The 22,325-nt window shown below is 51.8% G+C and overlaps 1 protein-coding gene across 1 annotated transcript in view; it reads left to right on the top strand.

Annotated features, from left to right (window-relative positions):
* The first annotated feature begins 712 nt into the window (after positions 1 to 712).
* Positions 713 to 22,325, top strand: part of LOC144738099 (uncharacterized) — a 68,216-nt gene continuing 46,603 nt past the window's right edge. Inside the window, exons 1-3 of the mRNA XM_078621009.1 lie at positions 713 to 1,094; positions 8,198 to 8,345; positions 19,947 to 20,135. Of these exons, the coding sequence (XP_078477135.1) occupies positions 8,293 to 8,345; positions 19,947 to 20,135 (242 nt within the window). The 5' untranslated portion in view covers positions 713 to 1,094; positions 8,198 to 8,292. The remainder of the gene's footprint in view (positions 1,095 to 8,197; positions 8,346 to 19,946; positions 20,136 to 22,325) is intronic.

Here is a 22,325-nt window from a genome sequence, read left to right as displayed (position 1 = left end):
CTTTGCTTTGCAATGCTCAGCCGGTAGAATGAAACAAGTTTAGTTTGTAGAACTATCGACACACAGGCGGTAAGGATCGAATATTTACTCCACGTCTCACCGAAAGCCCCCCACTCTCCGTGAGCCCCCCACTCCCCCCACTCCCCGCGAGCCCCCCACTCCCCCCACTCCCCGTGAGCCCCCCACTAACCCCACTCCCCGCGAGCCCCCCACTCCCCGCGTGCCCCCCACTCCCCCCCACTCCCCGTGAGCCCCTCCACTCCCCGTGAGCGCCCCACTCCCCCCCACTCTCCCCCACTCCCCGTGAGCCCCCCATTAACCCCACTCCCCGCGAGCCCCCCATTAACCCCACTCCCCGCGAGCCCCCCACTCCCCCCACTCCCCCCCACTCCCCGTGAGCCCCCCACTCCCCCCCACTCCCCGTCTCACCGTGAACCCCTCCACCCAATCGCCGCAGGTGGGGGCGGGCCTGTAGTGGAGGGGCGGGGCTGAGGGGGGCTGGGGGGGTACAGGGCTATGGGGGAGGGGGAACTGTGGATGACTGGGGGCGGGGCTTGATCAGCGCGGGGCGGGACTTGTTGTGTGCCTGTGGAGGGGGGGGCTGTGGGGAAGGGGGCGGGGCTGTAGAGGAGGAGTCGGGGGCTTGACGCGTGAGGGGGCGGGGCTCCCCCCATCTCGTGACCCCTGACCCCCTCCGATCGCCTATCCCGCCACCATTGACCACTCCGCGGCATTGTCTGGCGGCCGCCTGCCCAGGGCCCGGAGCCGTCCCGCGCGGAGCGAGAAGGAGGAGGCGGCCGAGGAGGCCGATCGCGACTCCCTCCGGGGTCCCACCTCTCCCTCGCCTTCCTTGAGATTGCTTCCCGACCGCGGTGGCGGCTGCTGTTGCTGCGGCTGCTGCTGCGGCTGCTGCGACCTCTTAGACGGCGGAGAGGTGGGGAGCAGCTCCGTGCGGCCTACCCCGGGCCTCCCCCACTACCTCCACCCCACGGGGGCGAGGCGCTAGGCTAGACCGAGGCTGTGAGGCCTTGGGGAGGTCTCTTCCCCCCCCCCCACCACCCTCCGTGTCGCTCCCCTCACGCCAAGCAAGCGAGGTGAATAATCGCCGTGAAAAATTCGATGAGCCTCACTCTGCATCGTTATTGTCGTCGTGGCTATTGTTGTTGTGGCTATTGTTGTGGTTATTGTGGCTTTGATTGGACGTTAATTGAATCTCCCGCTGCCGAACGGGGTTTGAGTTTTTGCTGTTGCTGAAATTGATTTGCATCGCGCGCATTGTAGCTGCGCTCAAGATTATTGTTGTTGTGATTGTGAGAGGTTGCTTAGGAATATATACATCTTTAGACTTTAGCGGCACGATGAATCCGATGAGCTATGAAGCTCTTAATCACGGGTGTCCAGCCGGGAGCAGGGGGGTTAGAATGTTACAAACGGCGAACGCAATGGAAACAACACGATAGGAGTGCAACGGTATAAACATGAGGCAAATTAAACTCGACGATTTTTTTTATTGTACCAGATGATGCCCCACTGAGTTTATTTGCTTCTTTGTGAAAAACGAACTGGCCATCACGAATGATTGCAGCTCAGCCAAGCGTCGTGTGTACATTTATAGCAGCGGCCAAATCCTCTGAACGTGCAGAGACATTGAGTATCACTGTGGAGGGGGAAAGCGGAAGAACCGGAGAAAAATCCACGGAGGGAGCGAGACGCAGACTCCAAATATACAGCAGCAGGCATCGTCAGGGTCGGGATCGAACCCACGACCTCGTGCATACCGGGCAAAGTAGTTAACATCTAGCCACTGTGATGATGGAGAGAGAGAGAGAGACGCATACTCCAAATATACAGCAGGAATCGTCAGGGTCGGGATCGAATCCACGACCTCTTGCATATCAGGCGAGGTAGTCACCATCTCCTAGCCACCATGGCCACGTCGGGATCGAACCCACGACCTTCTGTATACCGGGCAAGGTAGTTAACATCTCCTAGCCACCATGGCCACGTCGGGATCGAACCCACGACCTCCTGTATTGCCGGGAGAGGTAGTCAACATCTCCTAGCCACCATGGCCACGTCAGGGTCAGGATCGAACCCACGACCTCCTGTATACCGGGAGAGGTAGTTAACATCTAGCCACCGTGGCCACGTCAGGGTCAGGATCGAACCCACGACCTCCTGTATACTGGGCGAGGTAGTCAACATCTCCTAGCCACCGTGGCCACGTCAGGGTCAGGATCGAACCCACGACCTCCTGTATACCGGGCGAGGTAGTCAACATCTCCTAGCCACCGTGGCCACTTCAGGGTCAGGATCGAACCCACGACCTCCTGTATACCGAGCGAGGTAGTTAACATCTCCTAGCCACCATGGCCACGTCGGGATCGAACCCACGACCTCCTGTATACCGGGCGAGGTAGTCAACATCTAGCCACCGTGGCCACGTCAGGGTCAGGATCGAACCCACGACCTCCTGTATACTGGGCGAGGTAGTCAACATCTCCTAGCCACCGTGGCCACGTCAGGGTCAGGATCGAACCCACGACCTCCTGTATACCGGGCGAGGTAGTCAACATCTAGCCACCGTGGCCACGTCAGGGTCAGGATCGAACCCACGACCTCCTGTATACCGGGCGAGGTAGTTAACATCTCTTAGCCCCACTGCGGCGTTACCCGCTGGGTTTACAATGCGGTCCAATTGATGTGGTTGGTGATGGTAACACGACGCGGTCCAACTGTGCTGGTGAGTGGTGTGAGCTGCTGCTGGTTGGTAGCGGCGGTGCCTAGGAGAGGGCAAAACGAATGACTCCGAGCTGCCCATCGAAACAACGAGAGGGGTGTCTTGGAAGCTAGGAGTGAGTTTATACTCTTCTTTTTTTCATTATTATTAATATATTTTTTAAACATCTGGTTATTTTGATGCAGTGGCGTTCATGGCTAAACGGACTGATCCTTGCAATAAACTCCTTTAAAAAAGTTTTTTAAAACAACGGGTTTATTAACAACGCTTCGTTTAACTCGCGGTCGAGAAGTGCTATCAATGGCGCCTGAGACACGCGGCCCCTGCGTTTTGTGCGAGCCGATTCCACAGTTTAGGGACCGCGGCGTTTTTGACCTACACAAATATATAAATAATAAGGCGTCCATCCAAAAATGTTAATTGCTTTAAAGTCGCGAATTAATTGATGCCGATTTTGATACATTGTCACCGGATCTGCGTACTTGTGCAAAATGTTGAATTGATTGGACGATGGAAAGTGGACGCAATTTTGATTACAAGATTTGACCACGACAAACAGAGAAATCAAGTTAAGTAAAACGGTTGAAAAAAGGTTTCTCTTTGGGGTTTGAACATCTTAACACCTGTTTTATTGTCAGAAAGGGTAAAACCTATTCTTATTTTTCATAGACTGATCTGGCTGTGATGCAGATCCTTCTGCAGTGACCATGGCGAGATGTTAACTGCATCGCCTAGTATACAGGAGGTTGTGGGTTCGATTTTGACCCTGACGCCAAGGTAGCTCGGATATGTTAACTACATCGTCTAGTATACAGGAGGTTGTGGGTTCGATCCCGACCATGACGATGCCTGCTGTATATTTGGAGTGTTCATGTTCTCCCCATGGTCATGTGGGTTATTCTCCGGCTCCAGTTTTTTCCTCCACATTTATAATTAACATCACGCGCTTAGAGTATTTGGCTGCTGCTTCAAATCTCCACGTGATGATGATAATTAGCTTCTACTTTGTTGTGCTTTAATTTGTGATAGCCAGGTCGCTTCTCACAAAATATCTATATAGCTCAGTGGTGGGCCCTACACCTGGTAAAATAAAAAAAATAGTTTCTAGTTTTAGTTGATAGGGAGGGGTAGGAACTCAGCAGCAGCCGAATGAACACATTATTACACAGCGGTGGCCTGTAGTAGAGTAGTAGTAGCAGCGTAGTAGGAGTATCCACAAGGCTCGATTATTGCAACTCGCCACTCTGCGGGACGTCTGGCGAAAACAAACATGAGCATGCTGCAGCAGCGAGTACAAAACTCTGGTACTGCAAGATCCCACTCCTTGTCCGTCCAGTGCTCGCCGAGCTGCATTGGTTGCCGAGCGAACGCAGCATTTTTTAAAGTCATCACACTCATTACACACTGCTTGCCACAGATGAACCACACGATAGCTCACTGCTCATCTCGTCAAGCAGCTATAAACCATCATTACGCGACACTCGTGCCATTGTTGCAGCCACAACGGCAGCTTTTGATTTCACGCGGATGAGGAGGAGGCGTTTGCGACCAATATTATCCATAATAGACGTTTTTTGGGGTTAGATCGCGTACGTATAAATGTGTCGTTAAATCCATCACCACCCGACAGCCAATCAGCAAGGGGTTTAAATTTCGATTTAAAGCTTTCGTGACTGCAGGGATTCATCTTCTTGGTTCTTTCGGTAAAGTCACGTAGAAGGGAAGTAATAAAATAATAAAAATAAAACATAATAAAACAATTCTCACGACGTTTCGGCCACAACGCAAGCAGCCGTCCTCAGGTGAGGACGGCTGCTTGTCACGTGAACAAAGCAAACCAATTCATGACTAGTTCAGCACTAACTGGTTGTGTGTTGGAGAGTAAACCCGATTCTCATACTGTGACGTTTCACCGGTAATTACAACCAGCATCATCAGGCGAGAGCCAATGGATTTTGGCGTCTAACAAAGACTGGTCACCGCATTATCGCGCAGCGCTTTCAGCTGCACTGCTTCTGCGGCCGTCTGGAACACTCTTCCTTTCAATATTAGGAAGCCACTGGAGCTATGCAACTTTAAAACCATCAGTCTATATTGGCAAACTCATTTCTTTAGAACTGCTGCTTGTTGTTGTGTTTAATTTGTTGTTCCCCCTCCGCACCTCCGGTTAGCACGGTTGGCTACGTACGGTGCGAAAGAAGTTCAACACACATACACTACAATATACACTACAATGCACACTACATTACTATACACTTCACTACATACAGACACATGAGACCATGTGATTAATCGATTCACTACACGTGGCGAACGTAGAGCAGCCTCCACCGATGAATGGATGCAGTGCCAAGTAAATAATGCCGCAGTTTACTAATAGGGTTTTCCCCATTTTTTTCTGGCAACAAAACTTGACACCTGCAAGGAATCATGTTTACATTAACCACAATACTTGCAGTCAAATGCAAACAAAAAACAATACTCTGGTAATTTATGCATTGTCTTTAAACCTGATTGGTCCACACCTTAAATTACCAGAGTATTGTTTTTTGTTTGCATTTGACTGCAAGTATTGTGGTTAATGTAAACATGATTCCTTGCAAAAGGTGTCAGTTTTGTTGCCGGAAAAAAATGGGAAAAAACCCTATTAGTATATTTTGGTACTGGCAAAAGAGGTCCCATGATGTAGCTGCTCACGCCGAGCCCTCATTACTCTGGTAGTGCGTTGTCTTGAACTGTGCGCCTTTTGGCGTCATCTGGTCGAACACCATATGAGACGAGGCTCCAAAGAAAGCTGTCTCTGGTGTGGACCAATCAGTTTCAAAGACAATGCATAAATTACCAGAGTATTGTTTTTTGTTTGCATTTGACTGCAACTATTGTGGTTAATGTAAACATGATTCCTTGCAAAAGGTGTCAGTTTTGTTGCCAGAAAAAAAAGGGGAAAAACCCTATTAGTATATTTTGGTATTGGCAAAAGAGGTCCCATGATGAAATGCCGTAGTTGTAGCCTTGAAAGTTAAAATAAATAACGTTTTCATAGCACGTGAGCTCTGAAGAAGGGTCGTTGCCCAAAACGTCGCCTCTGTTCCTGTCAAGGTGCCGGTGTCGCCATAGGCATGGAGCCCGTTGGGAGTTTTCTCCGTTGTTTGCGCACCACTGCCACCAACGCGCCAGCATCAACCTCGCCAGGTGATGCATTAAAACCCACGGTAATGTGTGTACGTACGATGAACTTCTTTCGCACCGTATGTAGCCGACAGTGCTAATCGGAGGTGCGGGGGAAGGACAACAAACAAAACACAACAACAACAAGCAGTTCTAAAGAAGTGAGTTTTCAATCTCGATTTTTTTAGAAGTGCATAGCTCCAGTGGCTTCCGAATATCAGAAAGAGAAGAGCGTTCCAGACGGCTGCAGAAGCAGCGCATCTAAAAGAGATCAATGACATTGATAGTTATTAATGGTAGCTGTTATAATGTGCTCCGCGGGGGAGGTGAGTGGATCAGAGGTGTGATGCACGGTGGGAGACTAAGGTTATCTTCTTATTCACGAACTTGCTGTCTGAGAATTGCATTTGGGACTATACACGGCTCCTGCATCATCATCTTTCTCTCTCTCTCTCTCGAGAGAGAATTTAATGAGATGTACTATTTACATATTTATTTAAGGCAATTCATGAACAAAGGTAGGGTTTTTGTATGCCAATATAATTATCTGCGAAATTTGCTATTCACGAGCATCTCCGGAAGGTATCCCTTGCAAATAACGGGGGAATACTGTACAGCAGAATAACCGGACAGATACCGCCTCCTCCTTTACAACCACCTCTCCGTATAAACGATACAAGCATATTTTTGTACACATCCCATCAGCCACACGGCCTTCGGAGAGTGCATCGCAGCAGCAGCATTGCTTCAACACAATGAGTCAGGGCTCTGCTTGACCGATCGTGTGAATGAGATAGAGAACGTAATTGAGAGTGTGTGACCCTAATGAGAGTGTACACAGTCGTGTCTAATGCTGTGCGGCTATAGTATCCAAGTGTGTGTGAGTGAGTGAGAGTCTGTACTCTGGGTCATGTAGCCCACATGCCCAGCCACCGCTTGTCCAAACAACTTGTTCGACCGGATAGATAGGGCTAAAAACGGGCAGGGAATGGGCTAGAGAATAGATGGACTGATGTGATATGAGAGGATATGGAGCTGAGTGGACTTGCCAATGACTGTTACCAGCGGTGTCAAGATCGGCCTCTGCGTAGGAGGCTCGTGAAGGATGCTGCTGGGCAGTTGAAGGCAGTCGCCCTCCAACAACAACGGAGGGCAGAGGAGCGACGCTCGCAACAACAAGCAGAGTGCCGGGCGGCTAAAACTCAGCAAGTTAGCACAGTAGGGGGCACAGGTGGCACATTATCCAGCCATCTCAGTCAACCCATGGCACTTGCTGTATCTGTCCCGTGATCTCCTGCCAGCAGGCGTTTGACGCTTCACGTGGCCTTAACATGCACATAGCCTGGCACAAGCGCCATGGTGATGTCACCGCCACCTAGTGGCGAATGGCGGTTGTTGCTTGTATAATTTACTGCACACACAATATTCATTGTAATCTCATAATTGAGGCTCCATGAATCCTGCAGAGATCATAATCGGAGTCTCTGTTTGGACAGCAGGAGGAATGCGATGAACTATGAAGCTCTTCATCACAGATGTCCAGTGTGGGGCACTGGGTCAGCAGAGTTACACGAGGGAGACTTCACTTTACACACAACGCCGGATTGCACTAAGGGCTACGTTCCTTGCGCATGAGTTTGTGCAGCAAGGGGCGATGTTTCTGCTGCTGCTTTGTGTGATGAGCCTGGCACAGGTGCCTGTGCGAATGGCGGGTATTGGTTATTGGATCACAGCTGTAGCGAGCGGTGATGCAGCGGTTAGCTCTATGCTGTGCTGGGGACCTGGCAGGGGACCCGAGTTCGATTCCCGCTCACGGCCAACACAAGTTACGATTATCTGAACCGGTCCTCGGCCTCCTCCCGTAGGTCGACTCGGCCTCAAATGACTATCGAGTGTGAGGTGTGTAAACATCACCACTAGGGAGACAGGCGGCCGGGCGTGGTGTTAGCCACCCACCCCCTTGTGTGCTGTGCCATCCTTCATAGTCGCTGCTCGCTAACAGTTCTTGCCCCAACAGTCTCTTACAGGCACGACGGGGATCTTTGTCTTGGTGTGGGTGAGTAACTGAGTGGGTGGGTGAGTGAGCAGGTGGGTGGGTTGGGGGATGGTGGTGGATGTGTGGGTGGGTGAGTGCATGAGTGGTTGGGTGATGGTGTTTGGATGTGTGTGGGTGAGTGGGTAGGTGAGTGAGCAGGTGGGTAGGTGATAGTGGTGGATGTGCGTGGGTGAGTAAGCAAGTTGGTGGGTGCAGGTGGTGGTGAATGTGACGGTCGTGTGGTATCACCGCAGGTCTGAGGAAGCACAGAACCAGCCGTGTCCCCCCCCCCCCAGCCAAGAGCGGGGGGGGGCTGCGGGGTTCCGTTACCCCTCCGTGCAGACCTGCCATGGAGACAGAAAGCAAGGGTACTCAACCACGAACCCCTCAAGCGGAGCTGCGGTGAGACCCTCGCTCACGGCCACCGATCCACACTCACTCACCCACTCACTTGCTCACCTGCTCGCTCACCCGCCCGTTTGCTCACTCACTCGCACTCGCTCACCCGTTCACTCACTCACCTGCCCGCTTGCTCACTGACTCGCTCATCCACCCACTCGCTCACATACTCACCCACCCACACACTCGCTCAATACTAATACCAATACCCGCCATTCGCCACAAAGTGACGGTGACATCACCATGGCGCCTGTGCCAGGCCAGGTGCACTTTAAGGCCACGTGAAGTGCTGAAGGCTCGCTGACAGGAGGTCTCGGGACAGACGCAGGTTCCTTCTGTGCCAACTTGCTGAATTTTAGCCGCCTGGCGCTCCGCTCATTGTTGTAAGTGTCGCTCCTACCCTCCGCTATTGCTGGAGGGGCCACTGCCTCCCAACTGCCCAGGAGCGTCCTTCATGAGCTTCACCCACACTACTCACCTGCCACTCTCCCACCCACACACTCACACGACTACTCACCTACTCACCCACACACTCACTCAAACAACTACTCGCCTGCCACTCACTGACTCACCCACCCACCCACTCATTCACTGACTCACGTACTCGCTAATTCACTCACCCACTCACCTCATTAATTCACTCACCAACAATAACAACCGCCATTCGCCACTAAGTGGCGGTGACTTCACCACAACGCTTGTGCCAGGCTATATGCACCTTGAGGCCACGTGAAGTGTCGAACGCCCGTTGGTAGGGGGTCGCGGGACAGACCCAGCAGGTGCCACGGGTCGACTGACTGAGACGACTGGCTGATGCACCACTTGTGCCCCCTACTGTGCCAACTTGCTGTGCTTTAGCCACCTGGCGCTCCGCTCGTTGTGAACGTCGCTCCTCCGCCCTCTGTTGTTGTTGGAGGGCGACTGCCTCCAACTGCCCAGTAGCGTCCTTTACGAGCCTCCTCCACAGGGGCCGATCTTGACACCGCTGGTACCAGTCATCGGCAAGTCCACTCAGCTCCACGTCCTCCTCTCTCCACAACTGCCCTATCACCAATTGGGAGTTGTGGGGGTGGAGTGTCCGATGGTACAAAATACCCAGGCAGGTGCTTCGTTTTGGTGGGGCTGATGGTAAGGCCCCACCTCTTAGTGGCAAGCTCCAGGTTCAGCAGCAGCGCCTCCAACTCCTCCTCTGAGTGAGCAGCAATTACCAGATCATCTGCATACGTAACATAGTTGAGCAATAGGGAGCCATCCCTTGACCGCACGCGGGCATCGATCAGCCTCCCATTGTATCTGTACCAGATGGAAATTCCTCCGCTACAGCTATTGAAGGCTTCACGAACTATGTGGTCGAAATAGATGTGAAATAATGTGTACAGGGAATGGCTCCGACTCCCGGCCACGTAGTTTTACTCGGGCCCGCTCACCATCATGATCGTGAGCAGAGGGTCAGGGACCCTCTGCTCGAAGAACAACCCAGAGCCCAGGCCTACTGATGGTATCATAGGCCTTGACCAGGTCAATAAAGCAGAGATGTAGGTCTTGTTGGAATTCCCTACACCTCTGCTGTAGCAGACAGACAGAAAATATGGCATCTGTGCAGGACCGCCCTTTCCTGAAACTGCATTGGGGCTCCGCAAGCCTCTCTTCAGCGTGCCTAGCAAGGCGATGTTGAATAATCATTGCCAGGACCTTTCCCAGCACACTGAGGAGTGAGATGCCCCTTTAGTTGTTACAGTCTGTGCGGTTCCCCTTCTTAAAGAGGGGGACCACCAGAGCATCCTTCCAGTCCTGAGGAACCCGTCCATTGGTCCAGACTGTTGTTATGATGTCATATAGGGCAGTCTGTGCACAAACGCCACCCTCCCTCAGCATTTCGCTTGGGAGATCATCTCTAACCGGTGCTTTTCCTGGTCTCAGACTCTGGATCGCCTTTAGTACTCCACAGATGGCACCTCAGCCAGCCACTCACAGGGGGTGACTTCTTCCAATATTTGAGGCACCGCAGCCTCGGCAGGGTCATCCCCACTTTGTCCCATGTTGTTATCCAGGCTGAAGGATGTCACCTGTCCCAGGACCTCACAGAAATGCTCAGCAAATCTGCAAACCTGTTCCTGGGGGTCAGAGATTGGATCACCATTCTTTCCCCTAATGATGGTAATAGGTGTGGTGCTGCAGGTTACTTTTTTGATGGAATTAAAGAGCGATTTGTGATTGCGGGCCATTGAGGCAGAGTTCATTTCCTCAGCAACCCGCGACCACCACTCATATTTGCAGCGCCTCACAGCTCTCCGAACCTCCGAGCGAAGGCTGCGGTAATCTTCCTTATTCTCCGACGTGGCATGCTGTAGACAATTAGAGTGGGCCTGTTGCTTTTTCTCAGCCAGCTTGAACACCTGCTCTGTCAGCCAGGGTCTCTGGGGAGGTCTGGACCGTGTACCCAAAGCAGCCATTGCATGAGCCACAGTCCTCAACCTCGCCCAATTCCCCTCGACATCAGGAGGAGTGGGGGACAATGTCAACCCCAGCCGCAAGCGATGATTAAATTCTCGCTTGCAACTTTCATCAGCTAGCTGAGACCATGCCACTAAGGGTTTAAATGGGGGCCTGGGTGTACACCTACCACTGGAGTGGAAAAATGGCAAGCGCATCTTACAGATGACAAGTCGATGGTCAGTGGGCAGATCAGCTCCACGGTAGGTCCTGGTGTCAAGGACATGGGCCCGCATCTGCTGTTCCTTCACTACGTAGTCCAGCAGATGTTCTTGCTTGGACCCGGCATGCATCCATGATGTTATGTGGATGCGTTGATGCCGGAACAACGTGTTGGTAATTACAAGCCCATGGACTGCACAAAAATCTAGCAGCCTCCTACTCTTGTTATTGAGCTGATCTGACCCAACAGACCAGCCCCAACAGCTACCTTGTATGCGGACAACAACCAACCAATCCTAAATAAACAAGAAAAAATGGACACCTGGACAAACTATATACACAAGCTCTATGGCGCCATGAGAACACCTGCAGAAAAAGACCAACAGATGTCGAAAGACGCTCTACACATTTTAACATCAGAAGTAGAACATGCAATCAAAACAGCTAAGTCAGGCAAAGCGTGCGGGCCCGACACAATCCATGTAGAATTGCTCAAACTATTAGACAGTAACAACATACGACAACTGACTAATTGGTACAATCAAATATACAATGGCAATAAAATTCCATCCGACTGGCTACAATCCATCTTTGTGGCCATACCAAAGAAAGCAACAAGCCGGAAATGCGAGGACTACAGACTGATAAGCTTGACGAGCCACGTGCTGAAAGTCTTCCTGAAGGTGATCCAACAGCGCATACGCTCCACATGCGAAAATGCATTGAAGAACACAGTTTGGCTTCTGCAAAGGACTAGGCACAAGAGAAGCAATCTTCTGTCTACAGATACTACTACAGCGATGCTACGAACATCAGAAAGAAGTGTACATCTGCTTCATAGATTACGAGAAAGTCTTTGACTCAGTCGACCACGACCGACTAGCAGCTCTATTAAAACAACTGGGACTAGATAAAAACGACATCAACTTCATCATTGCTCTTTATTGGAAGCAAACAGCCCAACTCCGATATGACAACGAATTGACAGACCCAACACCAATACAAAAAGGTGTACGACAAGGCTGCCCACTTTCACCCAGTCTTTTCAACATCTACTCGGAGCAGATTTTTGATCGAACACTAGCAGATAATAACATTGGTATTAAAGTCAATGGACAATACATCAACAACATCAGGTATGCCGACGACACTGCACTGCTGGCCGATTCGGAACAAGACCTACAACAAATCTTGGACGAGGTTGCCACAGAGAGTCAAATATGGGGCTTACGAATTAATAAAAAGAAAACAAAGGTTATGAAGGTCAGCCGAACTACAAGTGAAATAACAATCAAGCTTGGCAGCGAAAAATTGGAACAAGTACACCGATTTAAATACCTTGGTGTAATCATTGACGATCAGTTGAACCATGAAGTCGAAATCAAGAGCAGAATTGAACAAGCAAGGCAAGCATTTATTAAATGGAAAACACTCCTTGCAGACCGCAACTTGAGTACATCACTGAAACTGCGCACACTGAAATGCTACATCTGGTCAATTTTGCTGTACGGAGTAGAGACGTGGACACTGACAACAACAGCAACAAAAAGGCTCGAAGCTTTCGAGATGTGGCTGTATCGAAGAATGCTGAAAATCCCATGGACAGCCAAAACCACCAATACACAAGTTCTGCAAGATATGGGCACTGACAGGCAACTGCTGAAGACCATCATTAGCAGGAAGTGTTACTACCTAGGCCACATTGCCCGAAACGACCACAAATACCAGCTATTAAAGCAAATCCTGGAAGGAAAAATCGAAGGGAAAAAACGACCAGGACGGCCAAAAACGACATGGCTCAGTAACATCAAAACATGGCTACAATTAACAACAGCACAAACTCTACACGCCGTGCTAGACCGGGACCAATATCATCGTGAAGTCGCACACGCCGTTAGGCAGCACTAAAGAAGAAGACCCATGCCTTCCAATCACTCCAGACCAGGTGTCAGCATCATGACCAACTCGAGCATTGAAGTCACCTAACAAGATAACTCTATCCCGAGGGGCCACTTTAGCTACCACCTGTGACAGGAGGTCATAGAATCATAGAAGGCATCTGACTCATCGGCCTTGCCTGCATCCCTGCACGGATGTTCGTCTTCAGTGGGGGCATAAGTAACCACGACCACCACTCCTCGCCTCTGGTTGATAGGAAGATGAGCCCAAAGTAGCCTAAGGCTTACAGCCTCCCACACCTCACCGCCACGCTCCCACGCCCCCTTCATTCTTTTGTTCAGAAGAAGAGCCACTCCCTGTTGTTTGGCATTCTTCTGCCCCGAGAAGAGGACTGTCCACCCTTCATGGTGGCAGGAGCCAGTGCCTGTCCACCGGACCTCCTGAAAACCACAGGCGGTACCGGTCCAGCTCCCGACAAAGGAGTGGCAGCCTCTCCTCCGCAGTGAGCGTTCGAAGATTCCACGTGGCCACATGTAGTGGTGTTTTGTTGTTTCTGAAGGAGCCCCTAGGGCAGGGGTCGGCAACCTGCGGCTCCGGAGCCGCATGCGGCTCTTTTGAACCTTGACCGCGGCTCCGGGGCGGATGCTAGCGAGGGGAGGAGGCGCACTGTGACACCTGCTCTGGCGTTGCCGCTGCTGACAGGTCGCCGCTCCGCTCCACACTGCCCGCCCGGTGACAGGCAATAACGTTGCCGTTGCTTTGTCACATGTTTGGAAGAAGTAAAAACCTTCCTGGGCAGCAAAGAGCTCACCTTTGCTGAGCTGGAACAGCCAGAGTGGCTGGAAAAATTACATTTTATGGTAGACATGACAGCACATCTAAACACGCTAAATACAACCCTTCAGGGGAAAGGAGGCACAGCCCTGCACATGCTGGAGGAGGTTTTGGCATTTGAGCGCAAGTTGACAGTGTTTGTCAAAGATTTACAGAGAGGTACACTGTCTCACTTTCCCTCTTTGAGAGAGTTCAAACAAAGTCATGATACGATAAATTTGGAATATTTCAAGTCTGCAATCACCACAATGCAAAGTTCGTTTGGGAAACGATTCTGTGAGTTCAGAGAGGAAAAAACGACATTATCCTTCCCTGTCACTCCCCTGGCGATCGATCCATCCCTATTGAATATGACTGCATTTGCAGGTGTAAGTCAACCTGATCTTGAGATGGAACTGGCCGATATAGCCGACAAAGATATATGGGTGTCCAAGTTCAAATGCTTGACCGCTACTCTTGAGGATGTTGCCCGTCAGAAGGCCATTCTGGCTCAGAATCATAAATGGAGTGATATTGAAAACCTTCCCAAACAGGACAAACTTGTATTCGAAACATGGAATGCCATCCCCAACACTTATATAAACATGAAAAAGTATGCATTTGGAGTCCTGTCGATCTTCGGCTCCACATATGTATGTGAGCAGGTCTTCTCCAACATGAACTATATTAAAAACAAACATCGATCACGCCTCACAGATGACAGCTTGCAAGCCTGTGTGAAAATGAAGGTGACGTCTTACAGCCCTGATGTGCAGACACTGTGCACTGAGGTTCAGGAGCAAAAATCCCATTAACCAGGTAATTTAGCTATTAATTTGCAAAAATATATTTTACATTGTTAAGTGAAAAAGTCATTTTTTTATTCGGATTGACAGCTGACTGCACGATCCTGTATATAGCAATAAGGTAAGAAACAATATATGCAGTGTTATATTTGTTTTAATAGTTGCAATGGTTTTGCGGCTCCCAGTTTATTTTTTCCTTCGGAAACGGGTCCAAGTGGCTCTTTATGTCTTAAAGGTTGCAGACCCCTGCCCTAGGGTAAGGATTCAGTCTCCTGGCTTCGCTAAATGGGGTTTGGCCAGGAGACGTCATAGACGCCTGTCCCCCCTGGGCCTCCGGCACAAGCTTATTAATTAAATTTGTCCGTCGTGGTTTAGCGGTAATTCATTGAAGGTGGAGGGGTTACCAGCCCCTCGCACCCATCCAGAGCCCCCATTTGGCCGCTGTGGTGGTCACAAACGCCATGAGGGGAAAGGCCAATCGGAATTGGCCCTCCCTCCACAGCACTGCCCACAACAGCGTTGCCCGTCCGGCACCACGAGGAGGTAGGGGGGTTGTTTTGCCGGACCAACATACACATCCACTCACTCAACTGCTCGCTAATTCACTCGCCCACTTACCTGCTCACATACTCACTAATTCACACACCCACTAACCCACTTGCTTACCCACGAACACTCCTTGCTCTCACACTCACTAATTCACACATGCTCACACTCTCTTACCCACTCACTCACTCACTCTCTCACACTCATGAATGAAGATTGCTCATGAGCAGTGCACGTGTGTGGTTTGTACGAAACAAAGATGCTTCTTCATCCAGAGATATCGGAGGTGCTGCCGGTTGGCACTTGGGCCCAGGTGACATTTTTATTGAGTGTATTGGGTGTGGCGGTCGCAGACTCCAGGATTCAGTTTTCTACTTGTAGCTAAAGAGCCTCAGCACCATAATCAATCAGAATGTTGTTTCACCACCGCGTGTAAATTAGAGTGGTCATGCAATTTTCATATCAGGGCTCGACGACACATTCGGTCACTGTTGAGTCGTGACGTAGCCAACATGGCGGTTGCGTGTGCAGCGTTGTAGTAGCAGCGTAGTTGTAGTAGCATAGTAGTAGGAGTATCGACAAGGCTCGAATATTGCAACTCGCTACTCTAAAACGAGACGTCTGACAAACAAAACATGAGCAAGCTGCAGCAGCAGCGAGTACAAAACTCTGACGCGTGTCATGTCCGAGTGGTCCAAGATCCCACTCGCTGAGCTAGCATTGGCTTCCGGCTGCCGAACGAACGCAGCGTTATTACTATCAGGTCATCACACACACAGAGTGCAAATGAACCACACACCTTGCTGCTGATCTCGTTACGCGACACTCCGCTCATCATCATGCGACGCTCTCCGCTCATCATCACGCAACACTCCGCTCATCATCACGCGACTCTCCGCTCCTCATCACAGCAGCAGGAGCGGCTCTTGGCTCAGCCCGTCGAACAAAGACGGTCGTCAACGCATCATCGCGTGGCGCTTTCGGATGCGCTGCTTCTGCGGCCGTCTGGAATGCTCTTCCTTCCGATGTTAGGAAGCCGTTGTAGTTATGCACTTTCAAATCTTCTCGATTGACTGTTGGCTACTTACGACGTGAAAGAAGTTCAACATAGACACACACACCTCAACCCCATCACACACAACCCCTCTTCACACCTCATGGCATTCAGCCCTGCACTCGCCTACACCACACACAGACACACACGACTACAAACTACAACACACTGCACACACACACCACTACAACCTACAACACACTGCACACACACACCACCACATACTACACTGCACACACACTGGACAGCCCACACGAACGAAGACTCAGACTCATGCAGACCCACACTGGCATCATGCTTAACACTGGCACTGCCTCAGATAATACACACGGGACAGACACGGTACACGCACTGGAGAGACACGGGAGAAACACGGGACAGACACGGGAGAGACGGGACAGACACAGACACGGTACACACGAGACCGACAGAGTACGCATGGGACAGACACAGTACACACAGGAGAGACACAGTACACACAGGAGAGACACAGTACACACAGGAGAGACACCGTACACACGGGACAGACACAGTACACACGGGAGAGACACAGTACACACGGGAGAGACACAGTACACACGGGAGAGACACAGTACACATGGGAGAGAAACAGTACACGCAGGAGAGACACAGTACACACAGGAGAGACACAGTACACACAGGAGAGACACATTACACATGGGACAGACACAGTACACACAAGAGACATGGGACACACGGGAGAGACACGGTACACACAGGAGAGACAGTACACACGGGACAGACACAGTACACACAGGACAGACACAGTACACACAGGAGAGTCACAGTACACACGGTGCAGACACAGTACACACAGACACAGTACACACAGGACAGACACAGTACACACAGGACAGACACAGTACACACAGACACAGGAGAGACACAGTACACACAGGACAGACACAGTACACACAGGAAGACAGTACACGAGGTGTGGTGATGCTGGAGTCTGACTTTCTCTAATGTCTGTGTCTGTGTGTGCCGCCTCCTCCCTGTGTGCGCTTGTGAGTGTGTGTGTGCGTGCGTGTGTGCGTGCGTGCGTGTGTGCGTGTGTGTGTGCGTGCGTGTGCGGTCTGTGGTCTCTAGCTGTGCTAAGCCTCAGCATTGACCCACTCCCTGCTGCTTCTCCTCTACCTCTCCTTCTTCACGTGTGTATCACTCACCTACTCACCCACCCACACACATCCACCCACTTGCACACCAACCTACTCGCACACCCACCCACTCGCACACCCACCCACTCGCACAGCCACCCACTCGCACAGCCACCCACTCGCACAGCCACCCACTCGCACACCCACCCACTCGCACAGCCACCCACTCGCACAGCCACCCACTCGCACAGCCACCCACTCGCACAGCCACCCACTCGCACAGCCACCCACTCGCACAGCCACCCACTCGCACACCCACCCACTCGCACACCCACCCACTCGCACACCAACCCACTCGCACACCAACCCACTCACCCACTCGCACACCAACCCACCCACCCGCTCACCAATTCACCCACTCACCACCACTGACCCCCCCCCAAGCACTCACCCACCTCCCCCACCCACCCCATCGACCCCCCCACTCACCTACTCATTCACCCACCCACTCACTCACCCCCACCCACCCACCACTGACCCCCCCCCAACCACTCACCCACCTCCCCCACCCACCTCCCCCCCCACTCACCTACTCATTCACCCACTCATTCACTCACTCGTGATATTCACTGACAGCGCGCACAGTGCTCACTCACTCACTCAGTGCTCACTCACTCAGTGCTCACTCACTCAGTGCTCACTCACTCAGTACTCACTCACTCAGTGCTCACTCACTCACTCAGTGCTCACTCAGTGCTCACTCACTCACTCAGTGCTCACTCAGTGCTCACTCAGTGCTCACTCAGTGCTCACTCAGTGCTCACTCACTGCTCACTCAGTGCTCACTCAGTGCTCACTCACTCACTCAGTGCTCACTCAGTGCTCACTCAGTGCTCACTCACTCACTCAGTGCTCACTCAGTGCTCACTTACTCTGCTCACTCACTCAGTGCTCACTCAGTGCTCACTCACTCAGTGCTCACTCAGTGCTCACTCACTCAGTGCTCACTCAGTGCTCACTCACTCAGTGCTCACTCAGTGCTCACTCAGTGCTCACTCAGTGCTCACTCACTCACTCAGTGCTCACTCAGTGCTCACTCAGTGCTCACTCAGTGCTCACTCACTCACTCAGTGCTCACTCAGTGCTCACTCAGTGCTCACTTACTCTGCTCACTCACTCAGTGCTCACTCAGTGCTCACTCACTCAGTGCTCACTCAGTGCTCACTCACTCAGTGCTCACTCAGTGCTCACTCACTCAGTGCTCACTCAGTGCTCACTCAGTGCTCACTCACTCAGTGCTCACTCACTCACTCAGTGCTCACTCACTCAGTGCTCACTCACTCACTCAGTGCTCACTCACTCAGTGCTCACTCACTCACTCAGTGCTCACTCAGTGCTCACTCACTCACTCAGTGCTCACTCAGTGCTCACTCAGTGCTCACTCAGTGCTCACTCAGTGCTCACTCAGTGCTCACTCACTCACTCAGTGCTCACTCAGTGCTCACTTACTCTGCTCACTCACTCAGTGCTCACTCAGTGCTCACTCACTCAGTGCTCACTCAGTGCTCACTCACTCAGTGCTCACTCAGTGCTCACTCAGTGCTCACTCAGTGCTCACTCACTCACTCAGTGCTCACTCACTCAGTGCTCACTCACTCAGTGCTCACTCACTCAGTGCTCACTCACTCACTCAGTGCTCACTCACTCACTCAGTGCTCACTCACTCAGTGCTCACTCACTCAGTGCTCACTCACTCAGTGCTCACTCACTCAGTGCTCACTCACTCACTCAGTGCTCACTCACTCAGTGCTCACTCACTCAGTGCTCACTCACTCAGTGCTCACTCACTCAGTGCTCACTCACTCAGTGCTCACTCACTCACGCATTGCTCACTCACTCAGTGCTCACTCACTCAGTGCTCACTCACTCACTCAGTGCTCACTCAGTGCTCACTCACTCACTCAGTGCTCACTCACAGCACTCACTCAGTGCTCACTCACAGTGCTCACTCATTGCTGACTCGCAGTGCTCACTCACAGAACTCACTCACTGCGTTCGGACCTGTATATGGGTTTATATTTACATATGTCTACGTCAATATCTATGTATAATCCAGCTATGACCCGAGTTCAATTCCCGCTCATGGCCATCACCAGTGATAGCGATTATCTGCACCAGTCCTGTGGCTCCCCTAGGTCGACTCAGCCTTAAATGGGTACCTGTTTGTGGTGTGTGGTAAACATCGCCACTGGGACGGCAAAGGCGGCCGGGCGTGGTGCTGGCCACCCACCCCCTCGTGTGCCACAGTGCCGGCCATCATAGGCTCTGCTACTACTCACTAACAGCACTTGCCCGAAAAGTCTGTTAAAGGCTATGCGGGGGATTTTTGTGTGTGGTGTCTGTGTGTGTGGCGTGTGGTGTCTGTGTGTGTGTGGCATGTGGTGCGTGTGTGTGGGTACGTATGTCGGTGTGTGTGGTATGTGTGTTGTGTGTGGTATGTGTCTGTGTGTGGTGTCGGTGTCTGTGTGGTGTGTGTGCATCTGTGTGATTGTATGGTCCGTGTGTCTGTGTGGTGTCGGTGTCTTGTGTGTGTGGTGCATGTGTCTGTGTGTGTGGTGCGTATGTGATGTCTGTGTGGTGTGTGTGCATCTGGGTGTTTGTGTGGTACATGTGTGTGTGGTGTGTGTGTGGTCTGTGTGGTGTCTGTGTGTAGGGAGGCGCGGGTGGTTCTGCATCTGCTCAGGGTCCCCATCTCTCCGGGGGAGATGCAGAAGCTGGTTGGGGGCCCCGAGGGCTCCCGGGGGAGGGGGCCCGGGGAGGAGGGGTCGGCGGTGGCGTTGCCACGCAGGCAGAACGATGGACACGACGATCCCGTCAACAACGGCAACAGCAGCAGCAGCCGGTGACTTAAACACACACACCATATAGACACATACACGCACACAGCTCTATACACACCAATACCAATACCCGCTATTCGCCACTAAGTGGCGGTGACATGACCACGGTGCTTGTGCCAGGCTATGTGCACGTGTAGGCCTCTTGAAGTGTTGAACGCCCGCTGGCAGGAGGTCACGGGACACACCCAGATGCCATGGGTCGACTGAGATGACTGGCCGATGCTCCACCTGTGCCCCTTACTGTGCCCTTTACTGTGCCAACTTGCTGTGTTCTAGCCACCCGGCTCTCCGCTTGTTGTTGTGAGCATTTCTCTTCTGCCCTCCGTTGTTGCTGGAGGGCGACTGCCTCCAACTGCCCAGTAGCGTCCTTCACGAGCCTCCTCCACAGGCCGATCTTGACACCGCTGGTGCCAGTCATCGGCAAGTCCACTCAGCTCCACATCATCTACTACCACATCACTCCATCTCTTCTCTAGCCTGTGCTGCACCCATTTAGCCCCCTCTATTTGACTGAACAAAAGCTGTTTAGACATGTGGTGGCTGGGCATGCGGGCTACATGACCCAACCAACGCAGCCTTGCCTGCCAGAGGAGCTCACTGATGGGACTTTGTGGAGATCTTTGAAGGATTTTTTACCTGCTCGCATAATCCGGCCTGATTAAACCCATGATGGATCTTAGGCAGGCCAGCCTAAATGTTTCTAGGCAGGCCAGCCTAAATGTTTCTAACCGGCAAGCATGGTGAAGGGAGGGCATGACCATGGCCGAGAAGACCTGAAGCTTCGTGTGGAGCGACAGACCAGGTAGCTTCCTTAGAGGGTAACGCAGCTGATGGAAAGATCATGCCGCTCAACTGATTTGGAGTGATACCTCTGCTGTCAAACCGGAGCTGGTCATGAGCACACTGCCCAGGAATGGAAAACTCTCCACTCTCTCCATCATCAATTGGGAGTTGTGGGGGTGGAGTGTTTGATGGTATAAAATACCCAGGCAGGTGCTTAGTTTTGGTGGGGCTGATGGTAAGGCCCCACCTCTTAGTGGCAAGCTCCAGGTTCAGCAGCAGCGCCTCCAACTCCCCCTTTGAGTGAGCAGCAATCACCAGATCATCAGCATACGTAACATGATTGACCATTAGGAAGCCATCCCTTGACCGTACCTGGGCACTGATCAAGCCTCCCATTGTATCTGCACCAGATGGAAATTCCTCCCGTAGAGCCATCGAAGGTTACATGAATTACGTGGTCGAAATAGATATTAAATCATGTGGGAGCCAGAGGACATCCCTGTCACACTCTAAGGTGAACAGGGAATGGCTTTGACTCCCGCCCATGTAATTTTACTTGGGCCTGCCCACCATTATGAAGGTCCTTAATGATTGTGAGCAGAGAGTCAGGGACTCCGAAAGCACGAAGAACAACCCATAGCCCAGGCCTACTGATGGTATCATAGGATTTGACCTGGTCAATAAAGCAGAGATGTAGGTCCTGTTGGAATTCTCTACACCTCTGCTGTAGCAGATGGACAGAAAATGTGGCATTTGTGCATGACCACCCTTTTCTGAAACCACATTGTGGTTCCGCAAGCCTCTCCTCAGCATGTCTGGCAAGGCGATGTTGAATAATCCTTCCCAGGACCTTTCCCGGCACACTGAGGAGGGAGATGCCCCTGTAGTTGTTAGTCTGTGCGGTCCCCCTTAAAGAGGGGGACCACCAGGGCATCCTTTTAATCCTGCGGAACTCGTCCAGTGGTCCAGACTGTTATTATGATGTCAAATAGGGCAGTCTGCGCTCAAAAGTCACCCTCCCTCAGCATTTTGCTTGGGAGATAATTCCTGTCCGGTGGTCTCTATACTGAGGGGCCACTTTAGCTAGCACCTGTGACAAGAGGTCATTGGCCTTGCCTGCATTCCTCCACTGATGTTGTTTTTCGGTGGGGGCATAAGTAACCACCACCACCACCACTCCTCGCCTCTGGTTGATGGGAAGACGAGCCCAAAATAGGCTGGAGCTTACAGCTTCCCACACCTCATCGCCACGCTCCCCCCTTCATTCTTTTGTTTAGAAGATCCTCTCCTTGTTGTTTATCAATTTCCTGCCCCGAGTGGAGGACTGTCCACCCCTCATGGTAACTGAAGCCAGAGCCGGTCCACCGGACCTCCTTGAATACCACAGAGATGCAGACGGTACCGGTCCA

Source organism: Lampetra planeri, chromosome 77 (assembly GCF_965212315.1).
Source record: "Lampetra planeri chromosome 77, kcLamPlan1.2.h2, whole genome shotgun sequence".
Lineage (NCBI taxonomy): Eukaryota > Metazoa > Chordata > Hyperoartia > Petromyzontiformes > Petromyzontidae > Lampetra > Lampetra planeri.
Note: the sequence above shows the minus strand (reverse complement) of the source record. Positions and strands in the feature narration are given on the sequence as shown.